Raw genomic sequence first — 23,423 nt, forward strand, 5'->3', positions numbered from 1 at the left:
CACCGCGGACTACGGCTCTAATAAGAATCACGTGCATAATTTGTATAGGGAACCTAAGTCTGTTTCAGCTCAGAGTTAGGAGTTAACATCAGCTCAGGTAAGTTATTCTGTTTCATTTAGCTCATTGAGTTTGTCGTTAGCATTAGCTCAGGTGAGTTCCTCTGTTTAATTAAGCTCCTTGAGTTTGTTGTTACCATTAGCTTAGGTGAGTTATTCTGTTTCATTAAGCTCATTGAGTTTGTGGTTAGCATTAGATCAGGTGAGTTATTCTGTTTCAGTTAGCTCATTAAGTTTGTCATTAGCATTAGCTCAGGTGAGTTATTCTGTTTCAGTTAGCTCATTGAGCTTGTCGTTAGCATTAGCTCAGGTGAGTTCCTCTGTTTCATTTAGCTTATTGAGTTAGCATTGGCTGAAGTAAGTATATCTATCTCCCGTTGATGTAAGCATTTAAGATTTAAGTTTTTTATATGTAAGAGGTTTGTTCTCAACAAATATTTAGAAATAAAGGAGAAAGACAGAGTACATTGTTATGACTATCACATAACAAGTAACAAATGAGTATGCTACAGTGCTAGATGTATCTACTGCTTAGATTTATTTAACATTCAAAAGTTAAAACTTTTTTAACTTCCCTTAACCAGGATTATTTGAACATAGTTGTCCAGGTTGTGTAGACATTTAAGTTTGTCTATAGGGCTAATGAATAAATTTTTTCTTAACTTGAAATTTGTTTCGTTTACCAATTACAATGATTTTTTTTCTCTCCCTAGAATGAATTCAAAGTGTGTTCTACTTCTTTTGCTTATAGGCGTTGTGGCCCTTACTTATGTTAAGTGCTCAGTAAGATTTTATTTTGTTTAATTAGTTAATGATTGAATCGACTGATTTATTAAAGAATTGACTTTGATTAAAGAAGAAATGAAACTATAAGGTTGATTGATGCTGACACTGTGCTTTATGTGTCATCTGACAATATAAGGGCCATCAGAAACTATAAGGGCCATTTGACACTAACACTATAAGGGCCATTGACACAATAAGGGCCATTTGACACGAAAACTATAAGGGCCATCTGACACAAAAACTTTAAGGGCTCTATGACACTATTAGTGCCGCCTGAAACTATAAGAGCCATTTGACAAGAACACTATTAGGGGCTTCTGACAGTGACAATTTTAAGGGCCACCTAACATTATAAGGGCCATCTGACACTATAAGGGCCATATGACACTATAAGGGCCGTCTGACACTGAAGCTACAAATGCCACATGAAAAGGCCATCTTATACTGTAAAGGTAATGACACACTATAATGGCCATATGACACTAACATCTGTTATTAAAACAAGTTTCCTATGAATCACCACAGACGATTTCTATTCTAAATGTTATCCTTGACTTTGAATCCATACTCCACAGCCCAATTGTAAAAAAGGAGGGAAGAAAAACAACTCGGTATGTCATATAGTAATTAATTAAGCTAATTATCTTGTCTCTATCACTTGTACTAACAGAGACAAGAAACAAACTAACGCAAACAGATTTAAACTTAGTTATAATAATCACTCATGAAATATCCATATCCAATAACCTAACTATATCGATGTATTAAATATTTTATGGCGTCACAAGGTCGGGTGTGCCTGGTGTTGGCAACCCCCTATCTGTGACGCAACTGACTTGCACCTGTGGCGTCACTGGGTCTGAGCAGTACAGCCCAGCTCCGCATTGTGACGCAACTGACTTGTATTACTTCAAAGTGCCCAAACTTCCCAGAAGAAACTGACAACCGTACCGTTTTTTAGAGGTTATTCATAATAAAGTTAATAAAGTTACACTTATTGTAAAATTAACCCCCCCCCCCCCCCGCATTTTTATCTTCACATATCCTTATATATAAGTCAAACCAACCCTAATATCAATTCACCTGTCCTTGAAACGAGAATTTCTCGAAAAAACATGTACTGGATCAAGTCTAACTAAATCTATACATCTATATTAAAATACTTGTATTACAAATTTTATAAGACTTGTTTTTTAAAAATGAAAATATAACTTATAAAATTCAATTTAAAAAAGAAATTTAAAAAATGCAAAAAAAAAAATTATATGACGTCACATTTACCCCCCCCCCCTTTACGTGTTGAGAGAATGTGAACATTTTACATCACAAAAAATGTGACATTATTTAGCAAGAACCCTACCAGAGGCGTAGCTAGGGGAGAGTAGGGGGGGGGCGCCCCGGCTCCGACCCTAAAGAGGGGCGCCAGACCGGGTAAAAAAAACAAATCCTGAGATTCTTAACTGAATTCTACACAGTCGAAGTCAAGAAAATAGACTGCTACTTGGCTTAACAGACTTACATTTTTTCTACATCGATTGTAGGCCACAAAAACAAAAACTTTTTTTCCGTCACAGTTTATAACTATACACAATTAGGGGGCGCTAAATTGATAATTATCTACGCCGGAATGAGCCACTATGCCTCTGCATCCTACCTCATAGCATGTTTTATTTCTGTTAATTACTTCCCTTTTTAGAAGGTGAATTAACTACGGGAGACAACCCTTTATTTAAATAATTGTAAAATTTAATGATCGTACAAATTAAAAACTTTATTTTTTATATTGCATATTAAGTATACAATTATTCTTATATTAAATGTTGTCTACTCATTGAAGATTAGCTTTTTTTTTATTATCTTTGAACTGTAGTTTAATTTAAAAAGACAGTATTTTTATTAATAACTAGAATACCCGTCATCCGTTGGATAACTGTGGGTTTCGGGGGTCATCCATCAAAAAACATCACGTCTGTCACTCAGAGGCATAGCGAGCCTTCCCGGGGACACACTTTTCGATTTTAACCCCCCCCCCCCCCCAAGATTTCGATTTTTACCCCCCCTCAAACCCTTGATGTGCACCCCCCACTCAAACTTTCGATTTGAACCCCCCTCAACCTTTCAATTTATTTTTCCAAACCATTTTGGCGCCCCAACATATGTCCCCCCGCCCCCCCTCCACCTCCCCTCCCGCCCCCCCCCCCTCCTCGCTACGCTACTGCAGTGTCACTTATCGTCACAAAAACAGACCCCACATTCAAAAATATGTTTCTTATCTTTTAAAAACACAAAAAACACCGATTTCTGACTATCCCTTCATATACTGACGTCACATGTGACCTACTCAACTCTACTTCACCTGCCCAGTGTCCCGCCAAGTCTCAGACAACATGTTTTTATCGTTTAAAAAACGATTCCAGCCGAGCATGTCTCTGACCACACTATCCTTTCATATGCTTAGGACAAAGAAACAGATGAACTCTACTTCACCTGCCCTGTATCCTGCCAAGTTCAGATAGGCAACTTTATCATTCACATCTAAAAAAAAAAATTGAAAAAAAAAGATCATTGACATATTGGTCTAGAACCTGTACCACCCGCATGAGAGCGGACTACGCTAACAACTTAGCTATTTACTCGTGACGTCACAAATGAATTTTTATACTATACTTTTGAGTCTCCGCGCATAGATCTAGATCTAAGTCTAGTAGTAGAATCTAGTAACTTTCAAATTAAATTTTATCTTAAATTAGCCAAACAAAGATTTATATAAAATAATTAAGGCCTGAAATAGATTCTAGATGTATTAAGGCCTGAAATAGATTCTAGATGTAGAATTTACATTAAGTCTAGATCTAGAATTTACATTGAGTCTAGTGACCTAGATCTAGGCTAGATCTAGATCTAGGCTAGATTCATAACTTTTCTTCGACAGCTGATCTTTAGATCTAGAGAAATTTATTGTAAAACTAAATGAAAAAAGACAGTTTAAAATTGATATAAGTGTTGGAACGTAATAAATACAGCAAACGGACGTATTGTTAAAGTTATGACCGACAGAAAATTAGATTTAGAACGCGTTAAACTTTTGAATGGGAACACAATTTTCTTCGATAGACGCCGCCATTTTATTGTACTAAAGCAGGGGTCTCCAAACTTTTCAGTCCGAGGGCCGCATCAACTAACAAATTTTAGTTCGGGGGCCAGTTTCTTCCAGGGATGTCTTTGATTTTTCTGCGCAAAGTTCCTCATCATCACCAACAAACGATTTTTCCTTGGACAAAAAGATCTCCGCGGGCCGGATGAGAGGACTTTGCGGGCCGCATCCGGCCCGCGGGCCGTAGTTTGGAGACCCCTGTACTAAAGAGTAAACAAAAAACTGTGACGTCACGGTCCCGCCGAGTGTAGTGGTCGTTCTAAACTTTTTTAAAAAAATGGGTTACTCTGCGTATGAATAAATCAATAAATTAATTAACGTCTTTAAATAAATGTGTGATTAACAGTCTGTCTTAAAACAAAAAATTTTCTCTACCTACATACTATTTTACAGCTTTCCACGATGAGTGCAACCGTGCGAGATAGTCAATCAGGCAAACAAACAAACAAACAAACAAAAAAACAAATAAATATTCAAACATGTAAACAAACTTGACTTTTAGTAGTATACTAGAATACCCGTCATCCGTTGGATAACTGTGGGTTTCGGGGGTCATCCATCAAAAAACAACACATCTGTCACTCAGAGGCATAGCGACCCTTCCCGGCGCCCGGGGACAAACTTTTCGATTTGAACCCCCCCCCCCCAAAGATTTCGATTTTCAACCCCCCCCCCCCTCAAACTTTTGATGTGCACCCCCCCCCCCCCCCCCACTCAAACTTTCCATTTGAACCCCGCTCAACCTTTCAATTTATTTTTCCAAACCATTTTGGCGCCCCAACATATGCCCCCCCCCCCGCCCCCCTTCACCTCCCCCGCCTCCCCTCCCCCCCCCCCCCCCCCCCGCCTCCCCTCCCCCCTCCTCGCTACGCTACTGCAGTGTCACTTATCGTCACAAAAAACAGACCCCACATTCAAAAATATGTTTTTTATCTTTTAAAATCACCGAAAACAACGATTTCGGAATATCCCTTCATATACTGACGTCACAGGTGACCTACTCAACTCTACTTCACCTGCCCAGTGTCCCGCCAAGTCTCAGACAACAAAAACGATTCCAGCCGAGCATGTCTCTGACCACACTATCCCTTCATTTGCTTAGGACAAAGAAACAGATGAACCCTACTTCACCTGCCCTGTGCCCCGCGAGGTCCTGATAGTCAACCTTATCATTCACACATAGGGCTTAAGAAAAAATAATTGAAAACGTAAAAAAAAAAAAAAAGTTCTATTAATGTTTATGACACTGACTTTAAAATTTAGCCTTCATTCTCCAAAGCAAATTTTAAAATGCTTTTCTGGCATATCAAGCCCTGGCCACCTATACCATGTTTAAATAATGTGAACACCCGCCATTTTGCTCGTGGTAAACATGGCCTAAAAATGGTCGGAAGTCATTTGTCCGGTCCGTACGCCATATTGTTGTTAGCAGCCGACCACGCCTCCAAGTTAGTGAGTAATCCTACTATATCAGACATAGAACCTAGATAACAAAAAAATCCCATGTATTCTCGAATTAGATGATCATTGAAGCTAAACAAAGATTTATATAAAATAATGAAGGCCCGAAATAGATTCTAGATGTAGAATTTACATTAAGTCTAGATCTAGAATTTACATTGAGTCTAGTGACCTAGATCTAGATCTAGATAAATCTAGTCTAGATCTAGAATCTAGGCCCTAGGCTAGATTCTAGATTCATAACTTTCCTTCGACAGCTGATGTTTAGATCTAGAGAAATTTATTCTAAAACTAAATGAAAAAAGACAGTTTAAAATTGATATAAGTGTTGGAACGTAATAAATACAGCAAACGGACGTATTGTTTAAGTTATAGCAGGCAGAAAATTAGCTTTGTAACGCGTTAAACTTTTGAATGGGCCACAAAGTCTATGATGGAGTCCGCCATTTTTATTGTACCAAAAAGTAAACACATCAAGGGACGTCACTATTCCCACAAAGTTTAGTCAATGTTTTAACATTTTTAAAAAAAATGGGTTAATCTACCTATGAATAAATCAATAAATTAATTAACGTCTTTAAATAAATTTGTGATTAACAGTCTGTCTGCATTAAAAAATTATTCTCTACCTACATACTATTTTACAGCTCTCCAGATAGAGTCGAACATATCACAATACTCGATCGGACAAACAAAAAAACAAAAAAATAAATATTCAAACATGTAAACAAACTTGACTTTTAGTAGTATATAGATAGATGTGGTGCAAGAAATAATGAAAGTTAACTGCAAACAATACTTCCTGCTCGTCATTAAATCCAACAAGTGTTTGTTTTCTTGTTACTAAGATTATCATGTTTAAAAGATGTTAAAATAAACCGAAAGACAGTCATTTTGTTTTTATTTTAAAAATTGTCTAATCTCAAATACTAGATCTATACTTATTTCGCCGTGAGATATTTTATCTGAGATCATTTGTCTATAGTCTATGGTATCATTTGACCTGATATATTTTGTCCTATCTTTTGGTCATTTGTCCTTGAGATAATTTTTTGTATTATTAGTTGTCCTGAGAGTATTTGGCCGTGAAGTAATTTGTCCTGCAATCATATATATATATATATATATATATATATATATATATATATATATATATATATATATATATATATATTTGAATTGGTATGAAAGATTGGATGAAAAGAAGGAAAATTTTCAAAAACGAAATAGACCAGACAACTACAAAAGATATTGCTATAAAAGTCAACAGAATAGAGCAAGTGAAAGAAATGTGCATCTGTAACAAATGTGTGCGAAATTTTCGTGTTGGTCTGAAACGAAGAGAAGTTAGTTGTAAGACAAATTAATCAAGATAATTAGTTAATTAAATAACTTTCGTAATTTATTCAGGGCCCAGATCGCAACATTCTGGTGAGTATTGACTTCACTTTATTTGCTTGATACCAGTAGAGATGTTTGCATAATTATCTGAGCTAGGTGGAGTAGAGTCAGGTATCCATTAGACCTAGGTGGAGTAGAGTCAGGTACCCATCAGAGCTGGTTGGACTAGAGTCAGGTACCCATCAGAGCTGGGTGGACTAGAATCAGGTACCCATCAGAGCTGGGTGGACTAGAGTCAGGTACCCATCAGAGCTGGGTGGACTAGAGTCAGGTACCCATCAGAGCTGGGTGGACTAGAGTCAGGTACCCATCAGAGCTGGGTGGACTAGAGTCAGGTACCCATCAGAGCTGGGTGGACTAGAGTCAGGTACCCATCAGAGCTGGGTGGACTAGAGTCAGGTACTCATCAGAGCACGATGAAGTAGAGTCAGGTACCCATTATAGCTGGGTGGAGTAGAGTCAGGAGCCCATGTACCCATCAGAGCTGGGTGAAGTAGAGTCATGTACCCATCAGAGCTGCTTAGTGGAAAGTCAGGTATCCATCAGAGCTAGGTGGAGTAGAGTCAGGTAACCATCAGAGCTGGGTGGACTTGAGTCAGGTACCCATCAGAGCTGCGTGGACTAGAGTCAGGTACCCATCAGAGTTGGGTGGAGTCGAGTCAGGTACCCATCAGAGCACGGTGGAGTAGAGTTAGATACCCATATGATATGGGTAGACAAAATAGGTTCCAATCAAAGTTTGGAGACGCATGTACGTTCTACGGACTTGAGGCCGGATCCGAACTCTAGACTTCCGTGTTAGTAATGGAGTACTCAATCCGTCAACCAAGCCGCTCCTTAGATCAACCAAGCAGGTTTCTGTCAAACTGATAAGAGTAGCGCTAACATGGATCCGAACCCACAACCTTTACCTAAACAAATGGTACATCATTAAACTTTAGCTGGTGATCACGTTGACCTGATGTGTTTAAATTATCCTATAATTTTTTTTTCTAACAGAACGTGAAGAAGAAGAACTCAACAAAGGATGTAAGTATCACTAGTTAATTTATGTTGGGAAACTCCTTTTTGACGTTCTGTATTATTTTTTTGCTTTTTTATCGCATTAAAAAAAAATCTCAAATCCATATCGCATTGACTTTTAAAAATGTTATTATGGATACATTATATAGAGATTTAATTCATAATTTATTCAAAAGAATATTAAATAATTTTTATAACCTGTATACACACATGTACACACACATGTACACACACATGTACACACACATGTACACACACCTGTACACACACCTGTACACACACATGTACACACACATGTACACACACATGTACACACACATGTACACACACATGTACACACATGTACACACTTGTACACACACCTGTACACATACATATACACATATACACACACCTGTACACTTATGTACACACACCTGTACACACATGTACACACAATTGTACACATACCTGTACATACACCTGTACACACACCTGTACACATGTACACATACCTGAACAAATACACATGTACACACTTGTACACACACCTGAACACATACATATACACACATACACACACCTGTAGACACCTGTACACACATGTACACACTTGTTCACCTGTACTTACACCTGTACACACATATGTACACACCTGTACACACACCTATACACACACCTGTACACACATATGTACACGCCTGTACACGCACATGTACACACCTGTACACGCACATGTACACACACCTGTACACACATATGTACACGCCTGTACACACCTGTACACGCACATGTACACACACCTGTACACGCACATGTACACACACCTGTACACACACCTGTACATGTACATGTATGTTGCAGGATGACGACAACAGTTCTGGATCCAGCGAGGAGCAGGTGAGTACAAACTTTCAGACGCACTGGTTGTGTTAAGTTCATTGGACGGCCATGGTTGTGGTTAGTTGGTTGGACGGCCATGGTTGTGTTAAGTTGATTGGACGGCCATGGTTGTGGTTAGTTGGTTGGACGGCCATGGCTGTGATCAGTTGGTTAGACAGCCATGTTTGTGGTTAGTTGGTTGGACGGCCATGTTTGTGGTTAGTTGGTTGGACGGCCATGGTTGTGGTTAGTTGGTTGGACGGCCATGGTTGTGGTAAGTTAATTGGACGGCCATGCTTGTGGTTAGTTGGCTAAACGGCCATGATTGTGGTTAGTTGGTTAGACAGCCATGGTTGTGGTAAGTTCATTGGACGGCCGTACTTGTGGTCATTTGATTGGACGGTTAAGGTTGTGGTAAGTTAATTTGACGGCCATGTTTGTGGCTAATTGTTTGGCCGTCCACGAAAAATATATATAAAAAAATAATGTACTCTTAGCAAATACACCTTTATATTATATACAGGTTAAATAATAAGTATTGACTCTTGGCCCGTAAAACAAGGAAAACGTGTTAAATATTATTTGTGGTGTTCAAATCTAAAGAAATACTCGCGTATTGTATATTGATTAAAGGGATTATTAATAAGCTCATATCAAGTAAAACAAGGAAAACACATGAAGTGTATATTAATTATTTTGGTGTTCTTAACTAAAGAAGTTCTAATGTGGAAACCTTTTAACTTTTTAAATTTTGTTTTACTTTATCCAATATGTATCAATATTTCTATTATATTTATCTGAACATCTAAGCCACTAAAATGGCTCATACACTGTATGTGATAGATAGAAAAACATATGAACGTAAAATATGTCCAACTGTATCTGACACATGTAAACAAACTTTATTTGTTTTTTATCTACCACACATGTCATACATATCTATTCTAGATTAATATTCTATACACATGCTTACCCTTTATTTAAATTCAATCTCCATCGAAGCTAACACAATATATGGTTTGGTTGGTTTTTCTTATTTTAGGACAAAGATAAAGGAAAAGGAAAACACGTAAATATTTGTTTCCATTTTTGTTTTATTTTTAAACTTGTCCCGGTCAGCAGATAATCCGAAGCTGCTTTTGTTTCTGACTTAAGGTCGATGTTCTTCAATTACATATTTTATAATTTGAACTATTTGACGATTGATATTCAATTTTCTCCCGCTCTGCTGTACAAATCATGTTAAAGTAAAGTAAGTCAAGTTCCCTTTCAAACCTGGCGGTCTACGGGGCAAGTGAAGTAGAGTTCACTTGTTTCTGTGACCTCGGCATATGAAGGGATAGTTTGGTCAGAACTATGCCCAGCCACCTTTACTTACCCTAACGTGAGTTAGGTACCCATCAAAGCTGATAAATTAATTAACTCATTAATCTACTTTTAATGTCTATGTAGATTGTAGGTAGGCAAAACAAAAAGTAATTGAGAAAAGAATTTCCACACAATAATGAGTAAATCAGTACTCTACTAATACAGTATTTTATTAAGCCCTTTGAATTTTTATTAGAAGTCTTAATTCACCCAAACTAAACATGGATTTGTAAAATTATATTTCAGTAATATGACAGTATTTGCTATTCAAAACTCCGCTTAATAAAGAATAAACTAAATTACTTTTTTTAGGACAAAAGAAATATCAGTACTAACCATTTAGCTCTATGATGTAACATCATGTTTCTATACTCCTTCCTGTATTTTCCCAACCTATCACATCGCCCTACCACCTCTCCTTCAACCCTCAACCTAATGTACAATTATCAATTATAGCACTTGTGTAGTTCGTTAATTAAAGATTGATTCTATATCCCCACAGGGTAAAGAAGAAGGCAATAAAGAAAGACGCAAGGTAACTCAGTATTTGAATATTTGTTTACTCTGAATTCAACTCACAACAGCTAGGTGTAAAATGATCCAACTCCCGTACTTAAACTAAGAAGATTGCCTCAAACGACTTTTGCCCCCAGCTGATCTCTTCGTTCAATACAAGTTAAATATTTTTTAAAAACTCACTTCCCCATCAAACTAATAATCAAACTATATACAATCAAACCAAAATAAACCCCTATTTTTATTTTCTGTCTTTAAATAAAATTTAATTCATACATTTAATACATCCAACATATTTTTATCAGAATTCCATATGTCCATGAATAAAATGTTATCTACTATTCGTCTTTGTCCACATACTTAATCCTTAAATTTCATATTCATCGTCATCATTAGGATTAATATCATTATGATTATCATCACCGATATTATCAATATCATCAAGAATGTGATCAAGAATATCATTAAAAGTTTGTTATATTTTGTCCCGTTTGTGCCCACCACACATGGGTTAGATAAAGTAGAGTTCATCTTCTTTAATGACCTCAGGCATATGAGGATGTACATAGGTCAGCACTGCGCCCACACCCCCCCCCCCCTTAAAACAAGAGGCAGGTACCCATCAGAGCTGGGCTAACCCAACGACGTGCTCTAGACTCGAGACGGGATCCGAACTTGATACTTTCGGGTTAGCAATCGTGAGTTCTATCATACAACCACGACGTCAATCACCGAATACCCTACCGATTTTGAAAAGAATTTCATTGAATTTTCCTTAACTGAGTCAACTTTTTAATTTTATTTTAGAGATCATTCGGATCTGTAAGTAGTTCACCTTTTTTTTGATAATGTCACGTGGTTTAGGTTTGAGTGGTTGGGTATGTTAAGCTGGTTTTGTTTGTGTTAAGCTAGTTTTGTTTGTGTTAAGCTGGTTTTGTTTGTGTTAAGCTAGTTTTGTTTGTGTTAAGCGGTTTTTGTTTGTGTTAAGCTGGCTTTGTTTGTGTTAAGCTGGTTTTGTTTGTGTTAAGCGGTTTTTGTTTGTGTTAAGCTGGCTTTGTTTGTGTTAAGCTGGTTTTGTTTGTGTTAAGTTGGTTTTGTTTGTGTTAAGCTGGTTTTGTTTGTGTTAAGCTGGTTTTGTTTGTGTTAAGTTGGTTTTGTTTGTGTTAAGCTGGTTTTGTTTGTGTTAAGCTGTTTTTTGTTTGTGTTAAGCTGTTTTTTGTTTGTGTTAAGCTGTTTTTTGTTTGTGTTAAGCTGTTTTTGTTTGTGTTAAGCTGGCTTTGTTTGTGTTAAGCTGGTTTTGTTTGTGTTAAGCTTGTTTTGTTTGTGTTAAGCTGATTTTGTTTGTGTTAAGCTTGTTTTGTTTGTGTTAAGCTGATTTTGTTTGTGTAAAGCTGGTTTTGTTTGTGTTAAGCTTGTTTTGTTTGTGTTAAGCTGATTTTGTTTGTGTTAAGCTAGTTTTGTTTGTGTTAAGCGGTTTTTGTTTGTGTTAAGCTGGCTTTGTTTGTGTTAAGCTGGTTTTGTTTGTGTTAAGCGGTTTTTGTTTGTGTTAAGCTGGCTTTGTTTGTGTTAAGCTGGTTTTGTTTGTGTTAAGTTGGTTTTGTTTGTGTTAAGCTGGTTTTGTTTGTGTTAAGCTGGTTTTGTTTGTGTTAAGTTGGTTTTGTTTGTGTTAAGCTGGTTTTGTTTGTGTTAAGCTGTTTTTTGTTTGTGTTAAGCTGTTTTTTGTTTGTGTTAAGCTGTTTTTTGTTTGTGTTAAGCTGTTTTTGTTTGTGTTAAGCTGGCTTTGTTTGTGTTAAGCTGGTTTTGTTTGTGTTAAGCTTGTTTTGTTTGTGTTAAGCTGATTTTGTTTGTGTTAAGCTTGTTTTGTTTGTGTTAAGCTGATTTTGTTTGTGTAAAGCTGGTTTTGTTTGTGTTAAGCTTGTTTTGTTTGTGTTAAGCTGATTTTGTTTGTGTAAAGCTGGTTTTGTTTGTGTTAAGCTGTTTTTTGTTTGTGTTAAGCTGGTTTTGTTTGTGTTAAGCTGGTTTTGTTTGTGGTAAGCTATTTTTTGTTTGTGTTAAGCTGTTTTTTGTTTGTGTTAAGCTGGTTTTGTTGTGTTAAGCTGTTTTTTGTTTGTGTTAAGCTGGTTTTGTTGTGTTAAGCTGTTTTTTGTTTGTGTTAAGCTGGTTTTGTTTGTATTAAGCTGTTTTTGTTTGTGTTAAGCTGGTTTTGTTTGTATGAAGCTGGCTTTGTTTGTATGAAGCTGGCTTTGTAGGTGTTAAGCTGGCTTTGGTTGTAACTAATTGCTTCAAGGTTTTTTTGTGTTTGCTTAGCCAGTTTTTTAACAGATACAACACATCATGAAACAATACGTACTGGTGAAAATGTAGAACTAAGTGCTTGAACTATTGTAGAACTAATTGTAGAGCTAAATGTTGAATTAAATGTTGAATCAAATGTAAAAGTAATTGTTGAACTTCTTGTTGAACTAATTTTAGAACTAAATGTTGTACTAAATGTAGAACTCATTTTAGAACTAAATGTAGAACAAAATGAAAAACCAATTATTCAATTCTTGAACAAAATGTAGAATATATTATTGAACTTCAAATTCCAGAACATAACGCAGGTATTGTAGGATGAACTGAAGTACCTGAGCATACCAACTATTCTCTGTAAAAATACTCCAAGACCTTTTTTCTCCCGTCTTAAATCAGATGACCATCCCCCCCCCCCCCCCCCCCCCCCCATTGATTTCGGTTCCAGGTCTCAATTAGCCGTAACGTTCCGAATCCTTCACTGGCACCAGCTGTGACCACAGAGGTCAGTCGTGAGGTCAACATGACCTGGGACAGTGAAGTGACCAACGCTACAGAAACTCAAGGGCATGACGTCACTGTTACTGGGGACAAGACGGGGGGAAATGACACGAACGTCAGCAGACAAAAGGTGGGTTAATTAGCTGATAATTAGTGGGTTAATTAGTTGACAATAAATGTGGTAATTAACTGACAAAAGGTGGGTTGATTAGCTGATAATAAGTTTGGTAATTAGCAGACAATAAGTAGGTTAATTAGCTGACAATAAATGTGTTAATTAGTTGACAATACGTGTGGTAATTAGCTGACAATAAATGGGTTAATTAGCTGTCAAGAAATATGGTAATTCATTGAGAATAAATATTGTAACTAGCTGACAATGAATGTGGTAATAAGCTGATAAAAGGTGGGTTAATTAGCTGAAAATAAAAATGGTAATTAGTTGAGAATAAATATGGTAATTTGCTGACAATAAATAAGGTAATAAGCTGCCTAAAGGTGGGTTAATTAGCTGACAATAAACATGGTAATTGGCTAACAATAAATGTGGTAATTAGCTGACAATAAATGTTGTAATTAGCTGAAAATAAATGTTGTAATTAGCTGACAATAAATGTGATAATTAGCTGATAATTAAAGAGGTCCTTAGTTCAGAATAAATGTGGTAATGAGCAGAAAAAAGGTGGGTTAATTAGATGACAATAGCTTTGGTAATCAGCGAACTAAAGTTTTGTTAATTAGTTTACAAAAAGTGTGCAAAATTGGAGACATAAGTTATGCTAATTAAATGTCGAAAGGTGTGTTAATAAGCTCACAGTATGTGTGGTATTTAGCAGGCAGGAAGTGTGTTATTTAGCTAATAGAATATGTTCTTATAAGAAAACAAAATTAACTGACTTACATTTAGTTGAGTTGAACATTTTAATTTGTGATGAAAAAATAATCAAATGTACATTTTTCTGCCCTCTTAGCGTTCAGCGGGATCAGTAAGTATCTTGTTTTTTTTTCAAACTGCTGGATAGTTTTAATTTTGAATGATTGGTATGGTTGTTATAATGATTTGATTGTGAGTTATTGAGTGTTGTATGCCTAATTAGTTTAAAAAGATACAACGCATTAATTTCATTGTGTACTAACTTTTAATAAAAAATTTGAAGAACTAATCGTAGAACTAATTTCAGAAAAAGTATTCAATATTTGAAAGATTGCTCAACCATATTTCAGAGAATAATGTAGGCCATAGTAAATAAACATTTGTAAAACAAATTGCACAACTTTTTTCGTACCATATTCCAGAACGCATCTTAGAAAATGTTGTACAAAAAGTTTAAGAACATGTTTTGAACATATCGAAAACTTGAAGTAGACAACAACTAGTAATAAAACAGATAGTGTTAGTTACCTCACAAGTTAAAGACAGTTACAAGTACCATGGATGTTTCGACCCAAGGTCTTCGTCAGCACACAACAGTGTGGTTACAGATTAGACAAATAAAGACAAACAGTAACATATTTTTTGACTTAGCTCGACAGTGAAAACATGTCTTGTCTGCTAGCCACGATATCCAAAAGAAAAGACGCGTGAGAAGGACGCTTGGACACCGTATAGGGGTGGGGTTGGGGGCGCAGACAACAACTTGATTTATCAAGTTTTGTAATCCGATGTCCCTCCTTGATTTCTGTTCCAGATTTCTCGCACCCGTGGACTTCCAAAACCTTCACTGGCACCAGCTGTGACCACAGAGGTCAGTCGTGAGGTCAACATGACCTGGGACAGTGAAGTGACCAAAGATGAAAAAAAGCAAGTGGGCGAGGTAACTCTTGTAGAGGGCAGAACGGAAGGAAACGACACGAACGTCAGCAGACAAAAGGTGGGTTAATTAGCTGACAGAAAGTGGTAATTAGCAGACAATAAATGTGGTAATTAGCTGACAATAAATGTGGTAATTAGCAGACAATAAATGTGGTAATTAGCTGAAAATAAATGTGGTAATTAGCTGACAATATGTGTAATAATTAGCTGACAATAAGTGTGATAATAAGCTGACAAAAATTGTGGTAATTAGCAGACAATAAATGAGATAATCAACAGACAATAAGTGTGGTAATTAACTGAAAATAAGTGTGGTATTTAGCTCACAATAAATGTTATTATTTGCTAATAATAATAAATGTGGTAATTAGCAGACAATAAGTGTGGCAATTAGTTGACAATAAGTTTGGTAATTAGCTGACAATAAATTTGGTAATTGTAAAAATAATCATGATTAAAATTTATATTTTTACCCTATTGTAATCAAAATTCTCTGACTTATTAAGTCGAGTTGAACATTTGAACTTTTGCTGAAAACGTAACCAAATGTACATTTTTTCGCCCTCTTAGCGTTCAGCGGGATCCGTAAGTATTTTGTTTTCTTTTCAAATGTTGGTTGGCTTTATATCAGTGTGGTTGTTATAAGATCGGTTTGTTTGTCGTTGCTTGAAGATTGTTGTGTGCCTAATTAGCTAGTATTTAAACAGATAAAACGCATTAATTTAATTGTGCACTGGTTGTAAATACATCAAAGAACTAACTGTAAAACAAAATTTAGAAAACATTTTAGAACGTATTTAATATACGACTAATATACTACATTTTTAAATATAATGCAGAAAAACAGTTAAAAAATAATTATAAAACAATTTGTACACATTTTCCGTAACTTATTCCATAACGCATCATAGAACATGTACAAAAAAGTTTAAGAACATGTTTTGGAACAGATCGAAAACTAGATGTTGACAAAAATTTTATTTATCAACTTTTGTAATCAGATGACCCTCCATTGATTTCTGTTCCAGACTTCCCACGCCCGTGGACTTCCAAAACATTCTCTGGCACCAGCTGTGACCACAGAGGTCAGTCGTGAGGTCAACATGACCTGGGACAGTGAAGTGACCAACGCTACAGAAACTCAAGGGGATGACGTCACTGTTACTGGGGACAAGTCGGGGGGAAATGACACGAACGTCAGCAGACAAAAGGTGGGTTAATTAGCTGATAATTAGTGGGTTAATTAGCTGACAATAAGTTTGATAATTAGCTGACAATAAATTTAGTAATAGTAAAAATAATCATGATTAAAATTATTAATTTTACCCTATTAGAATCAAAATTCTCTGACTAACTTAGTCGAGTTGAACATTCAAATTTTTGCGGAAAACTAAACCAAATGTACATCTTTCTTCCCTCTTAGCGATCAGCGGGATCCGTAAGTATTTTGTTTTCTTTTCAATTTTTGGGTGGTTTTAGATTTGTGTGGTTGTTATACAATTTGTTCCTTTGTAATTGATAGCTTCATGAGTGATGTGTACCCAACTAGCAAGGTTTTAAATAGATTCAACGCATTAATTTAATTGTGCACTGACTGTTTATATATTGAAGAACTAATTGTTAAAGAAAGTTTAGACAAATTGTAAAACACATTAAAGATATATACAACCATATTTCAGAAAATAATGTATACCAAAGTAAACAAAAAATTGTAAAACAAATTGCACAAATCTTTCCGTAATATATCCCAGAACGCATCATAGAACACACTGTACAAAAAGTTTAAGAATGTGATATGGAATTCTAAATGTATACACGTGCTCCGCCTTGGTTAATCCTTTAAAATGTACCAAATTTGGAACAGAAATAAACTCAAACACAAACACAAACACAAACGCAAACGAACACAAACGAAAATGCCATCGTAAAAACTAACGCTAACGCAAACTCTAATGCATTCACAAACACAAACAGAAAAGAAAACACAAGCGCAAACACAAACACAACGATAAACACAAACACATACACAAAAACAAACAAAAACACAAATACAAACACAAACACTAACACAAAAGAAACACAAATACAACACAAATACAAACATAAACATAAACGCAAACACAAACACAAACGCAAAAAAATAATTCAAACACAAAACACAACACAAACGCAAACATAAACACAAAGTCAAATGCTCTAACAAATGGCTTTGTCAAAAAAGGCCTTGTATTCCAAGAATAATGCTTTCACGACGTCCAGACAATTTACATTTCCTTTTTTTTTTTAAATTGCAATATTTAGCGTGAGCTGAATTTATTTTTAATCACCTCCCCTGGCAAAATTATGAAACATTTTAATTAATTAGTTTTTTTTTACACTACTATTATTAAAATGTATCACTTTGTCTAGAAATGTAGGCGAAAATATTATTTGACATTCATCTGTTAAATATGTTTTAGCAATGTGCGTTTATTTAATATTTTCTTCACCTTCTTTTGTTAACATACGCGAAAGAGTAAAAACTTTGACGACTATCAAAAAAAGTAAATCCTTACAGAAATAGAACTACTCCTTTACTTATAATAAGACATTGCAATGCAAGTAAAAAGCACGGCATGTGTTGTTATTTACTTATATGGTTCTTGAATCTATAGCAATTACTGAAGGACGGACTGACTGACACACTACCTGACCGCTTATATTATAGATACTGAAATGTTAATGTCGATGAAAAATTTGATTTATCAAGTTTTGTAATCAGATGACCCTCCATTGATTTCTGTTCCAGACATCCCACGCCCGTGGACTTCCAAGACATTCTCTGGCACCAGCTGTGACCACAGAGGTCAGTCGTGAGGTCAACATGACCTGGGACAGTGAAGTGACCAACGCTACAGAAACTCAAGGGGATGACGTCACTGTTACTGGGGACAAGACGGGGGGAAATGACACGAGCGTCAGCAGACAAAAGGTGGGTTAATTAGTTGATAATAAGTAGGTTAATTAGCTGACAAAAGGTGGGTTAATTAGCTGATAATAAATTTGGTAATTGTAAAAAATAATCATGATTAAAATTATTAATTTTACCCTATTGGAATCAAAACTCTCTGACTTACTTAGTCGAGTTTAACATTTAAATATTGGATGAAAACTTAACCAAATTACATTTTTCTACCCTCTTAGCGTTCAGCTGGATCAGTAAGTATCTTGTTTTCTTTTCAAACTGTCGAGTGGCTTTATATAGAAAAAGCTATGTAGTTGGTGTACAATTGGTTTGTTTGTCGTTGCTTCAAGATTGTTGTGTGCCTAATTAGCAAGTATTTAAACAGATGCAACGCATCTATTTCATTGTGTACTGACTTTATGCATATTGAAGAACTAATCGTAGAACAAATTTAAGAAAATTTTAGAACTTCATTAAAGATCAAAGAACTATATGACAGGGAATAATGCAGACCACAGTAAACAAACGCATCTATTTCATTGTGTACTGACTTTATGCATATTGAAGAACTAATCGTAGAACAAATTTAAGAAAATTTTAGAACTTCATTAAAGATCAAAGAACTATATGACAGGGAATAATGCAGACCACAGTAAACAAACGCATCTATTTCATTGTGTACTGACTTTATGCATATTGAAGAACTAATCGTAGAACAAATTTAAGAAAATTTTAGAACTTCATTAAAGATCAAAGAACTATATGACAGGGAATAATGCAGACCACAGTAAACAAACGCATCTATTTCATTGTGTACTGACTTTATGCATATTGAAGAACTAATCGTAGAACAAATTTAAGAAAATTTTAGAACTTCATTAAAGATCAAAGAACTATATGACAGGGAATAATGCAGACCACAGTAAACACAAAAAAAATGTAAAACAAATTGTAGCCTATAACTTTTTCCGTAACATATTCCATAACGCATCATAGAACATGTAAAAAAAAAGTTTAAGAACAAATTTAGGATCATATCGACTACTTGAGGTAGACAGAAATTTGATTTATCAAGTTTTGTAATCAGATGACCCTCCATTGATTTCTGTTCCAGACATCCCACGCCCGTGGACTTCCAAAACATTCTCTGGCACCAGCTGTGACCACAGAGGTCAGTCGTGAGGTCAACATGACCTGGGACAGTGAAGTGACCAACGCTACAGAAACTCAAGGGAATGACGTCACTGTTACTGGGGACAAGACTGGGGGAAATGACACGAACGTCAGCAGACAAAAGGTTGGTTAATTAGCTGATAATTAGTGGGTTAATTAGCTGACAATAAATGTGTTAATTAGCTGACAAAAAGTGGGTTAATTAGCTGACAATAAATGTGGTAATTAGCTGATAATCTCGGGCAGATGAGGCTCGTTAGCTGGGGACAGCCACTCTTCTACGAGAGACAACTCCAACATTAAAACAACTGCTGCCTGTAGTTTGTTCTTGGTTGGACAAAGGCTATGGAATCAAATCCAAAAAGAAAAGCAGGCTTAAATCGGAGTCAATGGCCTCAATGGCGCATAAATTCGAAAAAAGTCTCGAGTTCAAACCCTCTGGCAGATAAGGCTCGACCCCTTCCAACACTAAAAATTAAGAACGAAGAAGAAGAAGCTGGTAATAAGTGTAATAATTAGCTGACAATAAATGTGGTAATTGGCGGACTAAAGATGTTTTAAATAGTTAACAAAATGTTTGCAGACGAAATGTTTGTAAATTAGTTGACAAAAGGTTTGCTAATTAGATGACAAAATCAGTGTTTATAAGCTGACAAAATGTGTTCCAATTATAAGACAAAAGTTGTGTTTATTAGAAGACAAAAGGTGTGTTAATTTACCTAGCAATAAGTGTGCTTATTAGAAGACAAAGATATGTTAATTAGTTAACAAAATATGTTAAATAGCAGATGATGGTGTGTATAAGTCGTAGTATTTAATTATTTAAGTATAGGTGTTTTAATTTGCAGACTGAGTTAATTACTTGTACAAATATGTTAATTAGCAGATGATGGTGTGTATAAGTCGTAGTATTTAATTATTTAAGTATAGGTGTTTTAATTAGCAGACTGAGTTAATTACTTGTACAAATAGACGGGCGAGCTAATAATTAGAAAAAATTCTTAATTTAATACAAAGAATCTTCATCTAACATCAGAAGGTAAAATACTCAAGTAAAAGGTTGGCTAAGAGGTGGGTTTTTTAGAAACTATCATGGGCAATATTTTTTATGTTTCTAGTTTTAATTATTTGAGTTTATTTGAGTTACATAATTAACTTACTTTTTTAACGTAATTTTCTGTTTGTTGTTTTTTAGCGACAAACGGAGGTACGTATTCTAATAAGTATATATATTTGTTAATACATATATAATGTATTATAAATATATATTGCAATAAAAATATACAGTAGAACTAATATCATGTAATATAAATGTACTGTAATTAAAAGAAATCTAAATGTAATTTAATATAAATATATCATAGTATAAATATACTGGTGTATAAATATAGGCTACTGTAATATAAATATATTGTAGTATAACTATACTGTAAAGTGGTATACTGTAGTATAAATATGTTGTTATACAAACATACTGCAATATAAATATACTGTAGTAAAAATATACTGTAGTAAAAATCTTAATCATAGTATAAATCTGTAGTATAAATATACTGTAGTATAAATATACTGTAATATAAACAAACTATAATATAAATATACTGTAATATAAATATTCCATCAATCAGAGTTTTCATTTGATTGGTTAGTTGAGTCGTATATTGATAATTTTAACAAAGAAATCAATTTTCAGATTACTTGATATTTTCCACATGTTTAGTTCTTAATTAGCCTAATTAAAATGTCCGCAACATTTTTCTCTTTATTTCTTTAGAAGAAGGAACCTACGCTAGAGGACGCGGTAAAACATGTTTCTAATTTACTTACCTTTTTTAAAGTAATCCAAAATTAGTAGTTTAGATAGATATAAATATCCTACATTTTAGCATCAATTTACTTGATAGTGACGGTAGTATTTTATTATTGAATATGGTAATAGATTTTCCGATAGTATGTTGATAATGCTATTGATGACTGTTTTCAATTAAAAGACCAGGTATTCCATTGTTAAAATTTTGTCATTACACTTTTTTTATCGTATTATGGAAATCACCTTGCTATCATGCTTTTAATTAATATATACATTTTCTGAAGCATAAAAAATTAAAGATTCCTCTTCAGACCTAGTGTTCTATTGGGCAGATGAAGTAGAGCTCATACAAAGAGATAGTGTGGTCAACACTATGCCCAGCCACATTTACTTTCCCCACGTAAGTCAGGTACCCTTCAGAGATTGGTCGACTCAGGACGTCCTACAGTCATTAGTCCAAACTCAAGACCTTCTGGCGAGAAGCAAAACGCTCTACTATTCGACCATACTGTTAGCTAACGCATACTTAAGTTGAAAGATATTGGGTGGATCTCTGCAGAAAATAGTTGAAATAAACCATAGTTAAGCGAACTATGAATGTTAAAGCCTTTCAATAAAACATATAAAAACTTTTGGTAATTCATTGTAGAGGCGAATTTGTTTCTGTTTTACAAGATTGGAGTTATTTTAATGAATGATATATATTATTATTTGTATTCGAAAGTGAATTTAGATTAGTTTAAGCATAACTATTTTATAAAGAAAAATAGTGTATACATAATTAATTTGACAATATTTTTTTTTTAAATTATCAAGAATAAAATATAAAAACACTAAAACTAAGAAAAGTTGAGTATACTATACCAACTTTTAATATAAGGTGTTTTTTTAAATACCTTTAACACAAATATCATAAAAATCTATAATTCTTTTTGTTTTTAATTAACAGATTAAAGGAGTTGTCAATGAGGTTAAGGTTGGTGTTTCTTTAGATTAATTTTTTGCGTCGATTAAAACCTATGCATTCAAGAAATATTTTTTTTTAAATATCATGAAACAATGTTTTAAATTCTCCATTTTATCTAACAGACTGGTTTTGAGAATATGGTGAACAGCTTTACTGGTGTAAGTACCGTTTGATCTTCAATTCCACCACTTTTAAACTATTTCTTTATTCTCTGCACTGTTTTTTTTCAAGAGCTTAATTAATTAATTGTGAAATTTCTTTCAACTTATATTATTTTTATTCTATAGAGATTGATTTTTTTTGTTTTTCAGAAAACTTTTTCCTCATTTATTTTTCTCAAAGTTTATGTTTATAAATAAATAAATAAATAAATAAATAAATAAATATATATATATATATATATATATATATATATATATATATATATATATATATATATATATATATATAATTTATTTATCTTTAGGGTAAAAAATCAAACAAGAACTAAAGAAATACAGGTAAACAATAGCATGATAAACATCTGATAGTATAGTAATACAGGAGATAACGCCGTGAATAAATAAATATATGTTAAGCAAATAATTTATTCTTTTGTTTCTATTTCACACACAGTGAACTGGCCGTGTGAAGATGTCAAGCCTTTCGTCGTCAAAAACAATTTTTTTTTGTAAGATGTGGAGAAAATGAAGATCTAATTTTATTCTTAATTCCTACTGATTCGATTTGTTTCAAAATTAATTTCTCGTTGTTTCCAATTTATTTGAGAATAAAGTAACTACCAAAGTTAATGTTTATTTATCTTTAAAACTTTTGCTTGTTATTAAACATAGCTTCAAATTTTTCGTTGTTCTATTTATTTAAAATCTACTTTGTTTTGGCTGTCGATTTAATTCAACGTTTTAGTTCAAACTGTTTTATACACCAAACAATTTACTTCAATGAATAAACTTATTATTTTTTTTCAAACAAAAATCATGTTATTTTAGAAGCATAAATTTAAGCAAAGGAAGTAAAAGTTCATTTTAAACGATTTTGTTTTGGTAATTAACCACAAATAAATTTTTAATTTAAAAGTGAGTGAATGAATATAATTTTTATACAAGACAGATTAAAAGATTGTATTAAGAGGCAGATTCAAACGATTGACTGAAGAACATTTACTTGTATAACAAGAAATTGACAAGTTGAGTTGTAATAACTACAATGATCGATGATCTATGATCAAAGTGATTTGTGATCTGATTACCTATAATCACAGTGATCCAATGACCTATAACCACGGTGACTCAATGA

The 23,423-nt window shown here is 34.3% G+C and overlaps 1 protein-coding gene across 3 annotated transcripts; it reads left to right on the forward strand.

Annotated features, from left to right (window-relative positions):
* Positions 1–22,960, forward strand: LOC131931345 (uncharacterized). 3 transcript variants are annotated; one of them, XM_059288119.1, is made up of 24 exons: positions 1–97; positions 771–840; positions 1,419–1,454; positions 6,869–6,889; positions 7,859–7,888; positions 8,726–8,761; positions 9,786–9,812; positions 10,614–10,646; positions 11,435–11,449; positions 13,368–13,550; positions 14,392–14,406; positions 15,109–15,291; positions 15,804–15,818; positions 16,262–16,444; positions 16,657–16,671; positions 18,022–18,204; positions 18,417–18,431; positions 19,292–19,474; positions 20,546–20,557; positions 21,125–21,151; positions 22,110–22,136; positions 22,250–22,285; positions 22,594–22,627; positions 22,743–22,960. In XM_059288119.1, the coding sequence occupies exons 2-23, from the start codon at positions 772–774 to the stop codon at positions 22,615–22,617; spliced, it is 1,368 nt and encodes a 455-aa protein (XP_059144102.1). In that variant the 5' UTR covers positions 1–97; position 771; the 3' UTR covers positions 22,618–22,627; positions 22,743–22,960. The 3 variants fall into 3 exon arrangements, with proteins under 3 accessions (XP_059144102.1, XP_059144105.1, XP_059144104.1); XM_059288122.1 differs by lacking the exons at positions 16,262–16,444; positions 16,657–16,671; XM_059288121.1 differs by lacking the exons at positions 14,392–14,406; positions 15,109–15,291.
* The last annotated feature ends 463 nt before the right edge of the window (positions 22,961–23,423 follow it).

Source organism: Physella acuta, unplaced genomic scaffold (assembly GCF_028476545.2).
Source record: "Physella acuta isolate Inbredline_101_S28 unplaced genomic scaffold, ASM2847654v3 ptg001946l, whole genome shotgun sequence".
Taxonomy (NCBI): Eukaryota; Metazoa; Mollusca; class Gastropoda; family Physidae; genus Physella; species Physella acuta.